At 33.4% G+C, this 20,751-nt stretch overlaps 1 protein-coding gene across 1 annotated transcript in view; it reads left to right on the top strand.

Annotated features, from left to right (window-relative positions):
- Window positions 1-20,751, top strand: part of SLC39A12 (solute carrier family 39 member 12) — a 98,552-nt gene that overhangs the window by 44,803 nt on the left and 32,998 nt on the right. The window contains 7 exon segments of the mRNA XM_074266786.1: window positions 5,172-5,197; window positions 5,199-5,222; window positions 5,224-5,290; window positions 5,293-5,345; window positions 7,419-7,571; window positions 11,338-11,445; window positions 13,656-13,722. Coding sequence (XP_074122887.1) covers window positions 5,172-5,197; window positions 5,199-5,222; window positions 5,224-5,290; window positions 5,293-5,345; window positions 7,419-7,571; window positions 11,338-11,445; window positions 13,656-13,722 — 498 coding nt within the window.

The raw sequence follows: 20,751 nt of genomic DNA on the forward strand, positions 1-20,751 counted from the left end.
ATATTTTATACACACACAAAACATTCACATATTCCCTCAAACAATCACAATATAACAAACCACATAACATGAATTCTACAGATTGTCAAATGTAACCCAATACATTTAATATATAATAGATAATCACATAAAATATGAAGACATGAACAAAGAGTTAGTTCTTGAAAGCCTAAAACCTAATCACAGAAAAAGCACTGATCAATGTTTGATTATAAAAATTCAGCCACGCCAGATAATATCTTTATAAAACATAAGTACAGCATATCATATAAACTACATCCTAACATAATGCAAAATAAAGCATGTAACATCATAGAACAACTTATAATATGGCACTAAGTATATAGTAGAAAATATAATCCATGCACATATCCTGGCTTAAATGAATCATATAAGATACAACATATAATAAGGCAAACTATATTACTTAACAAATAACACCCAACATGAGACATGTAATTACTAGCATAAAGGAGTGTAATAAAATATTATCCTAATACAAATAACTTGTAATATATAAAACATAAAGCATAATGCATAACTTATTAGACATAACACAAGGCATAAAAATATACTTTATACCACATATATAATATATAACATAATACTTTAAAACAAACATGGGGCATATATAACTATTGTATGATCCCCATTTTGCTCTTATGAAGTTAACTGAACCCAACAGTAAGATTTTACATTTATTCTGTTCTCTGAAAAAACTTGTTAAAATTATTCTCCATTTTCCTCTCCTTTTTCACAAATTCTAAAATGAAGTGGTCATTCCTCCCCATTGCATTTCCTTTCCATTTTAGCAATCCTGTTGGTAAGAAACAGACAAGAAAATAACTTCCTCCTTTGTTTCCCCCCCCCTACCTTTTTTAAAGGATGATATTATTAAGGAAAACAAGGAAATTGTTTTTGGGAGAAAGAGAATTATAACAGATTTCTTTATAATTAAATTTCCTTATCACCAAAAGAGTACAATTCTGTATTAGATTTGTAATCTTTAACTTCTTAAAAATATTTTTTCCTCTTGCTAATCCAGGTGATCTTTAGTATCCCCTAATAGAAACTTTGCTTCTGTCTGTGCCTCCATTGACATTCATTCACATATTTTTTCCCATACACTTACCTCCAAGAATTGTGAAAATCAAATTTGATGATATTGATAAAGCACTGAGCAGAGTTCCTAGCACATAAAGGATACCATCTAAGTGCTAGCTATTTATTTTTGTTATGATTATTCTCTCTGGTCCCCATATTTTTTCATTTGTATGTCTTCTTCACATATGATAGCATCAAATGATTATAAAATATAAGATATACAATGATATACTATACCATAGCAATACAATATAAAACGTATCATCCTATACTACCTATATCACAACACATGATATAACATAAAACAAAACCACAAAAATCTCATACATAACATGCACCTAACAAATATAAAAATATTATATAACAACTGGCATAAGATACAGTACAAGAAAATATATACCATAGCATATGTAACGCATAGAATAAGAACACATTATGTAAAACATACTTTGGAAGGATTTATAACCTCAAGATAAAATATTCTTCATAGCAAGCATATCATAAAATATAACAAAACATTTGGTACAACACATATAATATGATATAATATAAAACAGATATCACAACAGATATAACAATTTGACAATACAAATGAGCATGCAATATAGTATCAAATATTTACCACAGCCTTTAGTATGCAATATATTATATTAGCTATAGCATGCATAAAACATAAGCTATATATCATGCCGTAGCATAAAGCATAACATTATATACAGCATAACCTAAATATAAAGCACATATTATAACATGTAACATACAATGAGTTGCAACATAAATTATAGGTACATATTTCCAATAATAATTGGAATCATAATTCATAGACATTGTAAAATGCATGTAGCATAAAAGAAAATACAACTTTACATTATAATAATATAGTCATCAATGTAAAACTTGGTAAAATCATGGCATAATATAAAATTCATAACTGAACATATAAATATATTATAGCACCTATCTTAAGTGCATATATATTATTGTTGTTGTTTGTCCTTTGTTTTCAAAGAGGACCAGGACATCAGGGAGATGATGCCATGACCCACATGACAATCCATGAATTGGACTGAAGTGAGGGAGGACTGGACAAAATCACCTGCCTCACTTTCCCCTCCCTCCCTTCCTCCTTCCTCCCTCCCTCCCTTCTTCTCTTCCTCCCTTCCTCCCTTCCCTTCCTTCCCTTCCTTCCCTTTCTTCCCTTCCTTCCCTTCCTTCCCTTCCTTCTCTTCCTTTCTTTCCTTCCTATTTAACACCAAACTCTCAAACAACTCCTAGTAACCAAAAATCCTTTAGGCAAATATCAGGAGAGACAGTGTTCTTCAGGGGTGAATTTAACCAGTTCTTCTTAATCTGAACCTGTCAGTCATGGAGTACCTATGAAACAGAAAGTATTAGAAACAGAAGGTAATAGAAAATCTCTCATCAATCCCATCAAATCCTCCAGACTCTGCCTCGAGGCTCATCATTTTGGAGAAAACCTCCTCCCTTTTGAATGCACCTGGAAACGTTTGCCTGTGGGCAAAGATTAAAACCTTGTGATCAGGGCATATGATTCTCTAGGCTGTTGCTGAGAAAAATCCTTGTCCCACCTAATTTATACTGTACTATACAACTCTTTCTAAATTCTTTTGCCTGACACACTGCTTCTTGGTCTCATGTGGGCTTTGACTATTGACATATCCAAATCCTTCTCATGAATGAAGCACCTCAGAAGCACATTTTTGGGTCTTGTGTCTCTGAAAACCCCAGTCTCCTAGGTTTCCCCCCTAATGTTCCCCACACCATAGCAGAATCCTAAGGCTTTCTTAACTTGTTATTTAGCAATGCAACATATTTAAATACTAAATTGTCTCCTTAAAATTCTTACTCTTTAGATTTATGGCTTCCCAAAGGGGCAGCTAGGTGATACTTCCTAGCTGTGTGACCCTGGGCAAGTCACTTAACCCCAGCCTCAGAAAAAGGGGGGAAAATTATGCCTTCCCTTCTTCAGAAGGAATTTCTTACCTTTTCACTTTCTTTTACTAAGGCAGATTGCATCAGCTCATTAAAGATGATAAAGAAAAATCTTAACCTCCTCACTGAAAGAGGTTCCTCAAGTCTACTTGCTTATCACTCCTGACCTTACAACTTCATCCTAGAAGTTCTGAAATGTTCCATAATGTTTTTAGCTCTTGTGATATGATACAAACATTGCAAAATATATTCCCTTGGAGGCTTTTGTGACATCCCCAAAGTAAGGTTGGAATGTCACTGGTTAGTTTAAAGAATAAGAATTTTAAGGAGACAAATTTATCAATTAAATATGTTGCTATAAGAAGTATTATCATCCTGAATCTTTTTTTTTAAATAGCTTTTTATTGACAGAACATATGCATGGGTAATTTTTCAACATTGTCCCTTGCACTCACTTCTGTTCCAACTTTTCCCTTCCCTCCCTCCACCCCTTCCTCTGGATGGCAGACAATCTCATACATGTTAAACATGTTAAAGCATATCTTAAATACAATATATGTGTACATATCTGTACAGTTCTCTTGTTGCACAAGAAGAATTGGATTCAGAAGGTAAAAATAACCTGGGAAGAAAAACAAAAACGCAAATAGTTTACTTATTTCCCTGTGTTCCTTTTCTGGGTGTAGCTGATTCTGTCCATCATTGATCAGTTGGAACTGAATTGCATCTTCTCATTGTCGAAAATATCCACTTCCATCAGAATATATCCTCAGATAGTATTATTGTTGAAGTGTATAATATCATCCTGAATCTTAAAAAAAAAAAAAATACTTGATTCCTCCTAGGCTCCTTCTTCCCTCTGAGCGGAAAAGGTAGAGGGTGGGCATCTGGGAGCTGCTTTCAGATCCACTGTTAAGAAGACATAGCCACTTCTCATAACTTTTTACTTGGATGCCTCTCTGGACTTGTCCAAATTTTCTAGAAAATTAACAACCTGAAAAATCAGCTCTGAAACTCATGCCTTATCTCCTTTAAAGATAAAATTGGATGTTTGGGAGAGTTTATGGCAGACATGGCTAAAAGACATTATTTTGCCCACATCATTGCAACTCTCCCTCCCTTTAAATCTCCTCCTCCTTCTCCTCCTCCTTTGTCTCTCTGTATCCACAGCACTTAGTCCAGTTTATAAACTGACCCAAGTGAAAAAAGTATTGTGTATCCTTATGTCATTCTTCCCTAAGTCTCCATAGCTATTCTTCCCTATTCAGCCAAATGCCAAGGAGATGTTGTCAGCAAAGTGGTTGATCTTGTTCTAACTTCATTACTAATTGATGACAAAAATAAGTTCACTTTTTTTCCTTTTTCTTGATATCCTAAAATTGTCCAGATTAGAGATCATCTTTTATCATTAATATTCCTCAGAAGATCTCTGATCTTCTGCCCTTAATTTCTAATTAAATTTTTATTCCCTTTATAATAGTTCCTTGGATAGTCTGTGCCTTTCTCTATCTTGCTGTTTTAAAAACCATATTTTCTTATTCAAGGTGATTTACTGATGGTTTTTTTGGAAGGGGGTGGATACTTATCCAACTCCTACCCCATTTCCTTATATTTCCATTGTTAAGTATTCCTTCATTCCAAATGTCTTTCCACATTTCTGGTGACCTGATCTCAAAAACTGCTAGACTAACAAACCTGCAAGACCATTTTTCCTTTTATTACTCAAGTTGTAAAAGGCTTCGATGTTTATCATATAAACTTTCTAATTCCTTAAAACTTGATCCAGAATAAAGGGTGGAATCTTATACCTATCCTACATGTTAATTTTATTTAAAGGTAGACTGTAAGTCTTCATTTCTTCATCTGAAACTTGAATCTCTGCCCTGGGAACATATCATAGCAATTAAATATATTTGTAAGCATTTTTGTGAGATATTACCATTATCTATTTACCATTCATCCATTGTAATTAAATATAAATCCTGATATTCCTTCTCCATTTTCTTATTGAATATTACAATTATTACTGGTTCTGTAAAGACAGTTTTCCCTAGCATATGCAAGATAAAAAATGAATAGGAAGTAACTGCCATTTCTATCTCCTTTTAATCTAGAATATGGCTACAGCACTGCTGCTGTTTTTACTCATCACAGTGGGTTCTATGTTTGGGAACAACTCTCATCCTTTTCAGCAACTGTGAGGAAAACTACAAGCTTGTTTTACAACTCTTTGTAGTTTAGCTGTTGGAACCCTTTCTGGTGATGCCCTGCTCCATCTGATTCCTCAGGTAACTATCCTATTTCCAATTTTTTTTTTTTTTTTTTTTTTTTTTTTTTTGGCTGAGGCAATTGGGGTTAAGTGACTTGCCCAGGTTCACACAGCTAAAAAGTGTTAAGAGTCCGCGGTCACATTTGAACTCAGGTCCTCCTGACTTCAGAGCTGGTGCTCTATCCATTGCACTAACTAGTTGCCCCTGTTTCCATTTAAAAAAAAAAAAAAAAAATATATATATATATATATATATATATATATATATATATATATATATATAGTCTTTAGTTTCTGGAAAAGCTATAGACCTATAATAAAGCTTCAGCAGATTACTCAGATAAACAAATTCAATAGCAAATAATGTCCTGATGAATAGAAGTTTTTCCATGGTAAGGGAGGAGAATAAAGTCAACATGAAGTTCTTTAATTCCTTATCTTGAATTTTCTCAGGAAACTGGAAAGCAAATTTTTGACCTTGTCTTTGTCTGGAGTAAGCTGTACAACCTACCAGCAACATTGTGAGCCCCTGAATCTTTCACTAGGCAACCTGAAAAAAGAACTACCAAGGTTCTTTGCCTAGTGCAAACTGCACTACTCCCATGCTGGCTTCTTTGTAAAATAGTCCTTTATGGAATAAGATGGAATAGGTGCTTTAAGAGCTCACAAATGAACACATGGGTCCATTACAATCAATTAGTCAATTAGCCAACAAATAATTACTAAGTGGTATTTTCAGATTAGCAGGTCCAGGAATAAGCAAAATACTAGGATGAGTCCTGCCAGGCCCTTACAGAGGCTTATGGTGTTAAATATTTCTGCTTTGGTAGATCCATTTGTCAACTTTGGTTATATTCTTCTTCCTCAATGAACTAGCCCATGTTGTAATGGATACTAATCTACTCCTTGTCAAATAAGAATATTAAGACCTATCTTTGGCCATATTCAAAGTAAGATTAGCACCTTCTAGTTTAGAGAGGTTGAGAGTCAGGTTGGTCTTAGAATCCAGAAGAGCTGGATTCAAGTCTCATCTCTGTCATATACTAGTTGTGTGCTCCCATATCAACTTTAAAGAATTTAAAGTATTAGCTGGCTTCTCTTAGGGTCCATATTTGGCTTTGTCATTCTATATCTGGCCTGGAGAGACGAACATCCTAAAAGCTCTTGTAGTAAAAGGAGGACAAGTAGGCAAACATCAATAATGCTCTTCCAAAAAAGGATAAGTGGATGTATCTATTTTCTTTTCTTTCTTTTTTTATTATAGCTTTTTATTTATAAGATATATGCATAGCTAATTTTTCAGCAGTGACAATTGCAAAACCTTTTGCTCCAACTTTTCCCCACCTCTTCCCCCAGATGGCAGGTTGACCAATACATGTTAAATATATTAAAGTATAAGTTAAATGATGTATCTATTTTCTGCTTAAATTTAGTATTAAGTGATTAATCTTAGCAACTGGTCCAACTGTAACAAAGAAAGACAAATTATTTAACATATATCATTCTTCTTTCCCAGCAGAATTTAAACTCCTTGAGAGCTGGGGTTTTCCTTTTTTTTTTTCTTTATATCCCTAATACCTAGCAGAGTGACTGGCATTTGGTAAATTTACTTATTTGAATTAAATTTACTTGAATCATCTTATACCAAGCAATGAACCAATCCTCTTAGATCACTCTGGGCATGAAATCAATTGCTTTTCTCAAAAACAAAACAAAACAAAAAAAAAACCCAACTGATTGGGTGAATCAAAATAGCACTAATTTTGGGGAGAGGAACTGGCTAAAGGATTAGAAATATAGAGGAAAAGATAATACCTGGGAATGTAAGGCTCACTACAATTCTTATTATAGATTCAGTGTCTAAATTGGTTTCCTTATTTCTTTTCAATATTGTTGTACTTAATGCTTCCTGAAGTTTATGGTACAACTAAAAACATTCCATCAAAACGTATTGGTCTTGAGAGTTCAAAGGAATGTTCGTGGGCTTTCCCAGCATGCAAATTGAATGTACTCAGCAACTGGGTTTATCATTGATATTTAAATAAAACAAAAACCATTCACTTCTGCATGTTTTATGTGCCTATGTTTCTAGATTCTTGGCTTACATAAGCAGGAAGCACAAGAGTTGGGACATTTCCATGAAGGGAAAGACTATATTTGGAAACTATTGGGATTAATTGGAGGAATCCATGGATTTTTTCTGATAGAAAAATGTTTCCTACTTCTCATATCACCAAATGCCAAGGTAAATTTTTAAAAACTTTGTCATGCCCTGCTCTGTGGGATTTTTCTAATTTTTATCTGATATGTATTTTTTTCATAAAAACATAAAATGTTAGAGTTGGAAGGAGTCTTAAAGAGAACTTTATCTAGCCTCCTCACTTTATATATAAAAACCCCTGAAACTCAGAAAGAAGAATTAACATGTCCATAATTTTATAATGTTAGTCAGTGGAAGAGATAAGATTAGAACATGAACCATTCCATACTACCTTATTTTGGAGAAATGATGTATCATTGGTGAAGCCCTATTTCCCGGACCACTCAGATTATTATGGTTTGCAAGTTCATAAATTAGTGCTTTTGTTTAAACAAAAATACAATGTCTCTGTTTGAATATTTATAGAAGGGCAGTGCAAAAGAGGATTGTAAAATCCAGAAGAACCCTTTTCAAATCTTATCTTTTAGAAGTAATGAATATGTGATCTTGGGCAAATCTTTTAACTTTTCAGAGTTATAGACAACTCCCTAAGACTATTTAGGTTATAGAGTAAGTGAGTATTGTGTTGGAAGAACACATTTCCTCTCTTAAAATTCCCTATTTAATCCCAGATCCCATTAAGAAAAACACTGGTGTACTTAATTTACTTATAGCTAGTGGTCAAAGACTTTGTAAAACTAGGGTCTTCTTCCACTATTTCCTAATAATAGAAGGGAGGAGAGAAACTGAGCTAGTGGGAGCTCTATCCGTGCTATGAGCCAGCCCACCCCCACAGGGTTAACCTGCTTGGCTCTGAGTGGGCCAGAGCATAACTATTTTATATTATTTTATTTTCAGTGGTACTGAAGGTTGGTTACCTAGGATACCACAAAAGTGACCCTTATTGTTGGTCAAAGAACTGATGTTTATATTTAACATCTTTGTCACAAATCTCAAGCTTACCCTGTACAAGGACTATAAAAAGTTGTGGTTCAGGGAAGTATTATAACACTTTCACCTTAGGTGGGCTTGACCAATTCCCTGGAGGATATTCCTATGAAGCTGGTACCAATGTATGTAGTGCCAGTGGAAAGACATAATCCAGGTGAGATTGTTGTCTCCTTGGCTGAGCTGAGATTTTATCTTTTGCCTGAGCCCCAAAGCCCATTTACTCATATGTATTCTATTGTCTCCCTTAATCTGTACAACTTCCCCATCTGTTTATTGTTTGCTTTGATAAATATATTTGCTAAAAATAAATAAAGGCATTCTTGACTGGTTTAGAAGCTGAAACATACTACATGTTGGAGTCAGAGAATCAATAATTACTCATTGAGGAATGAAGAATCCATATACATAGATTATAGTCAACTTCTGAATAATTAATTTCCTACAAGGAAAAAATGCAAAAATGTACCAAATGTCTATTACTGTTATATATGAAGGAAACTTATAAATGAAATAATAGTGACTTCATGGAGCAATTAAAAATGTGTTTGATTTGGAGTAAAAAAATCTTTGCTCTGCTACTGCCTGTGTGATTTTGAGCAATTTAGCTATTAGAAGCTTCTGTTTCATTAACTATAAAATGAACTATTTAGATTAGGTGATCTCTGAGGTCCTTTCTATCTCTATCTCTATGATCTTATGATCTCAGAGAATAGATCTATGGTAAAATACAGAATCATTAGCTTCTTAGAATTGAAAAAAGTCTTAGATATAATTTAGTTCAATATCTTATCTGAAGCCAAAATTTCCTCCACAAAAATCCTAATAAGTGATTATGTAGCCTTCACTGCAGATTTCCAAAGAGAGATAACACTATTGGCAGCTTCTTCTATTTTTTGTGTAGCTCTAATAGTTAGGAAGCCTTTCCTCATCAAATATGCTTCCTTTACATTTCTATCTCTAATATTGGTATCATGCAAAACAAACCTGATCCCTCCCCTGGCCATGACAGCCATTCAAAAAGTTTGAAGAAGATGTCATGCTCTTCTAATCCTCCTGTTCTGCAGTGAAATATTCCTAGTTTTTTTTTATTTTTTTAATGATCCTTATGAGACATTATTTCTAGTTCCCTTGCCATCCTTATCAAAGTGCCTTGTATGTGCTCCAAATTTTCAACATCCTTCATAAATTGTGGTACCTAGAATTAAACATGGAATTGCATCAATATGACCTGACCAGGATGGAGTACAGTGGTTCCATCACTTCTCCAATTTTGGACATTTTGCTTATTAATGCATTCTAAGACTACTTCTTTTTCATTTCTATATTGTACCATTAGTGCATATTGAACTTTCTCTTCACTCAAATGATTTGCTTAGAAGTAAATGGGCTGAACATTTTTATCTCCAAGGTTATGTATAATAAAATGAAAAGGTACACTTTATAGCCTTAAAAAGTTAAGGCTAAACTAATTATGTAAATTTTCAAAGGTATGGTTTCAGATAAATAATGTATATGCCATTTCTTATTGTTACATATTATGAAAATAAAGTTACTTGGAAGACACCAAAAATGTGTTATGTGTATGTTTGTGTGTATATATATGTGTGTGCGTGTTAAGCTCAGGGAAATTTGTATTACCTGACCATCCAAATATCCTACTAATAGTTTTTATTTGTGTAGATCTTTTGTTTCCAATATACATTCTCTCATTACAGCCTCAAAACAATCCCAACAAGGTGTAAGTGCGACAGTTTGTGAACCAGGGTGAGACTTTACATATTTACTAGATGGAGAGCTGGGATTCAAATCCATTTTTCTCTGATGCCCAAGTTCTTTTCCTTCATATTATTCCTTAGGTCTTAGACTTTTCTCTCAGCTATTATCTTTTCAATGGTTTTGATTAATTGGGGACCTAAATAAAATGTCATGGCTATAAGGAAGCATTAATTAGCATCTAGAGATAAATATCATTTGAACTGCAGGTTTTCCTTCTCACTCTTATTCAGTGTTTCTTAGTTTATAGGATGATACTTCTGGGTTCATTCTAATATATTAGTATAGAGGAAATGCTTTGGGATGTTCCTGAACTAGTGAAATAAATAGGGAAACAGCATTTATTCTTAAGCAAGAATAAGAACATAGATGAGAAACATGATAGTTCAGAACATTTAATATTTTTCCTGAGATTGTCTCTGTGTATCAAAACTTCCTCTGAATGAATTCCCTGCAAGAAATGTGCTTTAAAGAATTTGAACAATTAAGGGAATGCATTATGTAGACTGAAGAGGTTGTCAATATTTCAAGAAACTCTGTTTTCATTTTAAGTTGCATAAGTTTCTTTGTTTTCTACATGGTGAGTTTGACTTTAATTTGTGTTATTTGGGTACATTTGGGGCTGTCAGTATTTCAATAGTAACTCTGTTTTCATTTTAAGTTGCATAAGTTTCTTTGTTTTCTATATGGTGAACATTGAGTTTAATTTATGTTATTTGGGTACATCTATCAAAAACCACACAAATTATTAGCTTTTTACCAAGTATGGCTGTTGAACATACTCATTCTTCTTGCAGATAATGTAAAACCCTCTTAATCTTAACTAGCAATTTTCAGCATTTAATTTCAAAAGCCCCCAATCACCTTGGAATTATAAGAATTCCTGCCTAATTTTTCAGATTAGGCGAGGAGTTTTGTAAGCTAGCCCATTAACAATTTTTTATCATAGCTAGAACACTTCCAAGGACTTTTGTTCTCTAGGGAATCACTTTCTGAGAACAGAAATGTTCATTCAGAGCATGAAACTGCCAAAGTTGCACCTGCATTTAGCTCTGGCTCTAATTGAAACATCCTCATCCTCCAACAGGGACTGTCCCTAGTTAATGGGCATGTGGGCCATTCCCATGAGCTTGCAGTGGACACTGACTTAAATGACCAATCAGGCAGAGACAAATCCATTTCAACTATCCAGTTGGTAGGTCATCGGTACCCAATACTTCTTTGACTTTGATTTTCTTCTTTCCTATTTTCCTCAATGAAAAGATGAAAATCAGTAGAATATCTACTTTCATGATGATTTATCTATTCTTAATCAAGAATTATTCTTAATTCTCAGAATTACCAGATATCGGTGAGTTATTTTGATATGTAAACAGACATTTTCCTCTCTGACAGATTCAAATCACTATTACATGTAGGGGATAATTAATATTGGGTACTTTCTTTGATTGCTCAAAGAAATCTATTAACAATTAAAAAAAGGTCCTTCACACTTTTTGGTCTTCTAACCTAAGTGACTTTAGACCCTGACTGGTTGGCAATAAACAGATAATGTTGGGGAAGAAATCAATTGATGCATTTTATCATAGGTGCTAATTTCTTAACAGAAGACTGGGTTCTGATCAATGAGATTCTTTCAACAAGGGTAATTGTACAAACAGAAATTTCAACCAGATTTCAATGCACAGAAATTAAGTTCATGTCATAGCATGTCCATTCTAGCTTCCATGTAAAGCAACAGCAAAGTAGGAATAAACATATTTCAGATTTTTTTAAAGTGATATGTTAGAAAATACTTGTCTTAGATATTTTTAGCTTTAGGGTAGTTCATCCTTGGTAAAACATTAAGTTGAATTGGAGCTTCTCTTTAGATTTAAGCAGAATATAAGCATCTTCCCAAGTAGGCATTGGTTCTACCATATCCAAAAAACACACAAAAAAACTCAGTTTTAAAAAATGAAGTTCAAGTGCACTTACTATTTCAGTATGCTTAGTGTCTTTTTAGTGGGGTTAGAGGCCCACTTTATTCTGAAAACAAAACTTATTCACATTCAGCTTCATTATTTCTATATCACTGAAATGATTGAGGAACCAAGAGGTATTTAAAAAGAATTCTGATGCCATCAGAATACCTCTGCACTATTTGAATACTTTAGTTCTTTCTTTTGGTCTATAAGGTCAAACAGACACAAAATCAAAATGATATGAATTACTAGATTTGATAGGAACAAGTTTTCTCTTCTTTTCAGTAATTCATATCATTTTGATTTTATGTCTGTTTGACCTTATAGACCAAAAGAAAGAACATATATTTAACAGAATTAAAAAGTATATTCTCAGGGTGCTATAGGTCTTCAGTGTACTTACCCCACAGGATAGTTAAAAGGAAAATAAAATTATAAATCAGAAACATGAACTATTCTTTAGTTATTCTGGATGATTCTTTTAGATTGACCCAATTTCACAGATCTCTCTCTCTCTCGCCTTGCTACTTCACATGATTTAAAACAAAACAAAATAAAGCAAAACATTTCTTGGCCAAAGGAAAATGCCCTTTAACTCATGCTACTTCTTGAATAACTGCTATGATAATGGGCTTCCTTGTAGCATCTGTCCATGTCATCATGTTTTATTTTGTTTGGAACAGAGTCTGTGTCAGTGACATTTGGAGTCATCTTCATGGCCAAATTGAGCAGATAGGTAAAAAATAGACTATTCATATTATCCAATAACTCTCTGAGGCAGAGAGATGTGAAATGACTGATCTGTTGATGAACTATGAATTAGTCAAAGAAATCAGGATCTTGCAATTTTGATTTATAATCTAAGGTTCAATTTCACATCTTCACTCCTCTGACACCTAATAGAAAGGTAAAAACTCGGCCCTAAGAAACCCATATCTTTTCTCCCAAGTCCATTGATGGAACTTATTACCTAAACAACATCGAGTTACTGAGTAACAAAGAAGCAAAATAATGTGATATTATGAATAAAATCTGCTATGCATATATCACTTTTCCATACATACAATATATTTGAAGTCTAGGATTGGCCAATATACATGAACAGCACAAATTAATTCAAGAACCTTTCAGTTTCATAGATGCTTCCCTATTTTAAAGCTATTCTAAATCACAAATCATTTCAATGGCCTCTAGCCACCCTCTGGTTATACTTTCCTATTCACAGTGCACTTATTGTCAAACATATCACTTCTTTTAGCCTTTCAGTTCTAACTTTCTAAATTAATCATTAAATTAATCTAAATTAATGCAAATTATTTAAAATATACCTATTTTGTTAAGATGTCTCTTTGACCATTGTAGCACCTTTTTTTTTTTAAACTTTTGAATAATAATGATGGAAAATCCTTATCTTTCATTGATGACTTTTTGTCCCAAACAGAAAAGTTCTGAAGATTCAGACACAACTGAAATTCCAATAGATAGTCTGACTTCATCCAACAGAAAACGTGAGTAGTATACAAAACATTTGCTATTTAAAAGAGGAGGGAGGGAGGGAGAGAACAAACATTTATTAAATGCCCTAATATGTGCCAGGCACTATGATAAATGCTTTACAAATATAATCTCATTTGATTTTCAGAAGAGGTGAAACCCAAGGTGAAATGTTGTCAAAATCGATATTTTACATTCTATTGTTATTCCAGTTTTGTAATTGATCTTCTAAGTCTCAAAGCCAAGACCCTCCCTAAGTTAATCATCAATATTAATGTTATACCATTTCCCCCAAATCTCATTCTCTTTTAAATCAGTCAACCTGTTAACAGTTATTTATCAAACATTTATTACGTGCCAGAAACTTGTGCTAGTTGCTGAGGACACAAAGAGAAAAATGAAATAGTCTCTGCCATAAAGGAGCTTATATTCTATAGAGGGAGACATTTTGTAAGATTTTCATTCTTTTTCCTAAGAAGAATATATTTTTTTCTGTTTAGCATCTTTTATATAATACATGGAGTATTTTTGTTCACTCCTTTCAGTCACGTTTTACTCTTTTTGACCCATTTGGGGTTTTCTTGGCAAAAATACTGAAATGGTTTTCCATTTCCTTGTCCAGCTCATTTGACAGATCAGGAAACTAAGGCAAATATGGTTAAGTAACTTGCCTTGGGTCATATAGCTAGTAAATATTTGAGGCTAGATTTAAACTCAGAAAGATGAGTCTTCTTGGTTCTAGACATAGCACTTTATCCATTATACCACCTGGCTGCCTCCACTTATAATATGAATGAATCTCTTTCTCTCTGTCTCTGTCTCTGTTTGTCTCTCTCTTTATATACACAGCACACATGTATATATTCACACACATGTGATATACATATGCATGCAAATGTGTATATATAAATGTATATGTATGTACACATATAAGAGTTATACACACAGAGAGACATCTGTATTAGTAAGAAGTTCTAAATATTTGTTAGTGCTCATCCATTGTCCTCAAGAATCTATCTCATTGTATGAATGCTACACCTGGAGTCAGGAAGACCTGAGTTCAAATCCAGCCTCAGACACATATACCTATGTGACCATGAGCAAGGCATTTAAACTCTGTTTGCCTTAATCCACTGAAGAACAAAATGGTAAAGCACTCCCATATTTTTTGCCAAGAAAATCCCATGGACAGCACTGGTATGTTATGTTTCCCTGAATCACAAAGAGTCAGATATGACTAAACAGTAATAACCACAAAAACATGTTGATTTATTATAAATCAAAAAATTTTCATTTAGATTTCATTTTAGAACACATTCTTATTTTTTAATCTAACCTTTAATATTCTCTTACTTATTTCAGAATTTGTGATTCCTAGAAAGATAAATGTTTGACCAAGATTTATTAGATCACTGTCACATGTGAGACAGCAAAATGTCTAATATAGGAGATCCAGAGATGAATTTAGCTTTGTTTCTGTTTTCATGGAATTAAAGCTTACTAATCAAAAATGAAAACACATATGCAAATTATGAAAAGAACATGTATAATGTGAAAATATGAGAACCACAAATAGTATGCAAAAATGTTACTAGGGAAGAAAAGATTGTGTCCACTGGAGGGTTCACAATAGATTTTGAGTAGTGGTTCTCAAACTTTGTGGTATAACATTCCTCTGTATTCTTTAAAGCTCTTGAGGATCCCTTTATATATTTAAAATCATTGAGGACACAATACCTTTTGTATGTTGTATCTATCCATATGTATTCAAAATTAAATTATCTCATTTTTATTATGAAAATAGTTTTGACCTCATGTATCCTCTAAAAGGATCTCAAGGATGCTAGAGGACTTTTGGACAACATTCTGAAAACTACTGATTTGGAGTTGGAAAGGATGCAGCTTTCATCCAAGTCTTTCATTTTAGTGATGAAGAAATTGAAGTTCAGAAATGTTAAGTGATTTGCTTATAGTCACACAGTCTCAGGACCCAAATGGCAGAACCCAAATTCATACCCATGTCTTTGGGCTCTTAAAGCAAGACTTCTCTGAGGAGCATTTGAACTATATTTGAAAAGTAGAATTTCAAAAGACAGAATAAGAGGGGAAGAAAAGGCCAAAATAGCTGGAGGGAACATCTTGACCAAAACAAAGAGGCAAGAAATTATAGGATTAGTTTGGAAGAAGGAGAATTTATTGAGTTAGGTTTTAACTTATGGTCTATAAAGGGCATCAGTGGGAGATAAGATTGGAAAAATAGATTGAGATCAACTAGGGAGAGTTTTGTGTGCAAGACTTAGAATTGTATAATCTACATGGTAAACAATAAAAAATCTTTGAAGATTTTTGAGTAGAAGAATGATGACAATCCCTACTCTCTCACTCTTCCAAAAACTTGTTCTTTCTCCATATTATGGCTACTTACCATCTCCTTAGTCTTCAGCAAAACATCAAGTGTCCAGGTCACACTTTCCTCCTTCCCCAAAGTTCATCGATATATGAACTTTCCTCTATCCTTGAATCTCTTAACCTTTTGACAAGTCTGCTCTGCCTTATGTTCTAGTCCATAGCTAAATGACAACATCTCCTGTATCATATCCAATAAATTATCTTAATTTGGCTTGAAGAACTCCAATGATGAGGAACCTTTTGCTTTCCTGAGGCACTCTAGCCTTTTTTGTACTTGGCATATTTTAGGATATTTTCCTTACTTCAAATTTAAATATATGCCCACTATCTATTTCTATGTAATTTGTATTTGCCTAGTTTTTAGATAAAATTTACCTTGTTCAATTATAAGCTTTTCAAAAATAGGAACTGTGGGGTAGTGGAGCCAAGATGTTGGAGAGTAAACAAGTCTTTCTTAGTTCTTTCTGGCTTTCCTTAAATCAATACCAGATCAAGTCTCTGAGAGGGTTTAGGAGTGACCAAACCCATGAATATTTGGAGTGTAACAAATTTCCAGCAGAAGATATCTTAGAAGAACTTCAGGAAAGGTCTGTCTCAATCATGCAGGGGGAAAAGCGACCCAACACCAGCACAATACAGGAATCCAGAGCAGAGAAGCCACCTTGTGCTAGAGTAATCTACTGTGAGGCTCTTAGCCAAAACACAGCAGTTGTCTACTCTGTCCTGATTCAGAAGGCACTGGATCAGCAGACTAGATGTCAGACCTCCAACACAACTATCCAGCATAACAAGCAGGACTTGTCCATAACCCACCCAGCAGTGGAAGGAGGCTGATGGCACCAGCTCAGGACAGAATAAAACCCCTGTGCCCCTTGTAGAAGAATGCTCAGGACAATCTCCCCTTTGCCCTAGGAACAGACCTCAATCTTTAAAAATAAGCCAAAAAGGCAAAAAAGAGCTCTGACCATAGATAGCCATGATGGAGACAGGGAAGAACACATCTCAAACCCAGAGGATACCAAAGGCAAATTGTCTCCAGACAAATCCTCAAAAGGTGATATAAATTGGTCTCTAACTCAAAACACCCCCTTGGAGGAAATCAGAAAGGATCTTAAAAGAAAGTTAGAAATAAAATAGGGAAAGGAAATGAGAGCTTTGCTGGAGAGTTTGAAAAAGGAAATACAGAAATTATCTGAAGAAAACTCCTTAAAATAGATTTGGCAAAATGGGGAAAAAATACAACTTCTTAAAAATGAATTTGGTGAAAAGGAAAAAACAACTCCTTGAAAACGGAAATGATGAAATAGAAAAAGAGAACAAATCCCTAAAATATGGAATTGATGAAATGGAGAAAAAATCCAGTAAACAAAATAGTTTATTTAAAAGTTCAACTGGCCAAATGGAAAAGGAGCTTAAAAACTAAATGAAGAAAATAATTCACTAAAAAAATTAGAATTGAATAAATGGAAGTGAATGACTCAATGAGACATCAAGTATGAGTTAAACAATACAAAAAAAAATGAAAAAATAGAATAAAATATGAAATACTTCATTGGAAAAACAACTGACCTGTAAAATAGATCCAAAAGAGATAATCTAAAAATTATTGAATTACCTGAAAATCATGATGAAAAAAGAGTCTAAAATAACATCTTTCAAGAAATCCTCCAGGGAAAACTGCTTAAATGTCCTAGATCCAGAGGGTAAAATAACCATTGAAAGAATCCACTGATCATCTCCTTAAAAACTCAAAGGAATATCATAATTAAATTTCAGAATTATCAGATAAAGGAGAAAATATTGCAAGAAGCCAGAAAGAATCAATTCAAATATTGAGGAGTGACAAATCAGGATTACCAGGACCTAGCAGCTTCCAATGAAGGATCAGAAGGCCTGGAATGTGATATTTAGCAGGCAAAAGAACTTGGATTGTAACCAAGAATCAACTATACAGCAAAATTAAAAGTTATCTTTCAGGGGAAAAAATGACATTCAATATTTTTTGATGAAAAAAAATGGAGCTAAACAGAAAGAGAAGAGAAAACCCTATGTTTTCTAAAAGGTTAAAATGTTTGCATTCTTATATGGGAAGATTATATGTTTAATTCTTGATAACGTATCTTTGTTAAGAATACACTTAGAGGGGAATAAGTATAATTTGACTTTATTATGACAATATAAAAAAGATCAGGAATGAAACAAGACTGCCCACTATCACCATTATTATTCAATGTTGTATTAGAAAGAAAATTATTGAGCAATTTCCCTAAAGATTTTTATGAAAAAATCTTAAATAAAATATTAGCAAAGAGATTACAGCAAATTATTATCAGGATAATATACCATGACCACGTAGGATTTATACCAGGAATGCAAGGTTGGTTCAATATTAGGCAAATATTAGTATAACTAATTATATCAATAACCAAACTAGCAGAAATCATATGATGATCTTAATGGATACAGAAAAAGCATTTGACAAAATACAATCCTATTCCTATTAAAAACAATAGAGAGCATAGGAATAAATGGAGTTTTCCTTAAAATGATCACTATCATCTATTTAAAACCATCAGCAAGCATCATATATGATATTGTATTAGAAATGTTAGCTTTAGCAATAAGATAATAAAAAAAATTAAAGGAATTAGAGTAGGGCAACAAAGGAAACAAAACTCATTCTTTGCAGATCATATAATGGTACACTTCCTAGAGAACCAACTAAAAACTACTAGAAACAATTAACAATTTTAGCAAAGTTGCAGCAAAGTAAATCCACATAAATCATCAATATTTCTATATGTTACCAACAAAATCCAGCAGCAAGAGCTATAAAGAGAAATTTCATTTAAAATAACTGTAGATAATATACAATATTTGAAAGTCTGTCTGCCAAGACAAAGTCAGGAATTATATGAACACAATTACAAAACACTTTCCACACAAATAAAGTCAGATCTAAACAATTAGAAGAATATCAAGTACTCATGAGTAGGCTAAACAAATATAATTGAAATGATAGTTCTACCTAAATTAATCTATTAAGTGCCAAACTGCCAATAAATTATTTTACAAAGCTAGAAAAATGATCAAGAATTTCAAGAGAATTAATGGGGAAAAAAAGCAAATGAAGTGATGCTAGACCTAAAACTGTATTATGAAGCAGGAGTAATCAAAACTATTTGGTACTGGTTAAGAAACTGAGCAGTCAATGGGCAGAATAGATTAGGTTCACAAGACACAATAGTCATTAACTATAGTAATCTAGTTTTTGATAAACCCAGAGATCCAAGCTTTTGTGATAAGAACTCACTATTTGACAAAAATTGCTGGGAAAATTGAAAAATAGTATGGCAGAAACTAGGTATTGACCAACACCTCACAACCTATACAAGATAAAGTTGAAATGGGTTCATGATTTACACATGAAGAGTCATACTATTTAAGCAAATAAGAAGAAAAAAAGCTAGTCTACCTCTTAGATATGTGAAGAAAGAAGGAATTTGTGGCCAAAGAAGAACTAGACTAATATGAAATGCAAAATAGATAATTTTTTATATTAAGTTGAAAAGTTTTTGTGTAAACAAAATCAATATAGACAGAATTAGAAATGAAGCAGCAAACTGGGAAAAATACATCTAAGGATTCTAATGAAGGCCTCATTTCTACAATCTATAAAGAATTGACTCAAATTTATAAGAATATAAGCCATTCTCCAACTGATAAATGGTCAAAGGATATGAACAGTTTTCAAATGAAGAAATTGAAACCATTTCTAGTCATATGCAAAAATGCTCTAAATCACTGTTGATCAGAGAAATTCAAAAAAAATTTTCCCCCTGAGGCTGGGGTTAAGTGACTTGCCCAGGGTCACACAGATAGGAAGTGTTAAGTGTATGAGACCAGATTTGAACTCGGGTCCTCCTGAATTCAAGGCTGGTGCTCTATCCACTGTGCCACCTAGCTGCCCCCAGAAATTCAAATTAAGACAACTCTGAGATATCACTATCCACCTCTCAGATTGGTTAAGATGACAGAAAAAGATAATGATAAATATTGGAGGGAATATGGGAAAACTGGGACACTAATACATTTTTAGTGGAATTAGGAAGTGATCCAACCATTCTGGAGATCAATTTGGAACTATGTCCAAGGGGCTATCAACCTGTGCATCCTGGCTCTGTATCCAAAAAATATTATAAAAAAAGAAAAAGGATTCTCATGTGCAAAAATGTTTGTGAATATCCATTAGCTGGAGAATGGCTGAATAAGTTATAGTATATGAATGTTATGGAATATTATTGCTTTATGAGAAACAATCAGCAGGATGATTTCAAAGAGGCCTGCAGAGATTTGCATGAACTGATGCTAAGTGAAATGAGTAGAACCAGGAGATCACTATACATGGCAACAGCAAGATTATATAATGATCAATTTTGATGGATGTGACTATTTTCAACAGTGAGGTGATTCAGGACAATTCAAATAGATTTGTGATGGAGAAGGTCATTTGCATCCAGAAAGAAGGCTATGGGGACTGGATGAAGATCACAACACAATATTTTCACCTTTTTTTGTTATTGTTTGCTTGCTTTTTTGTTTTCTTTCTCATTTTTTTATCTGATTTTTGTTAT

The sequence above is a fragment of the Sminthopsis crassicaudata genome, chromosome 5 (assembly GCF_048593235.1).
Source record: "Sminthopsis crassicaudata isolate SCR6 chromosome 5, ASM4859323v1, whole genome shotgun sequence".
Classification (NCBI taxonomy): domain Eukaryota; kingdom Metazoa; phylum Chordata; class Mammalia; order Dasyuromorphia; family Dasyuridae; genus Sminthopsis; species Sminthopsis crassicaudata.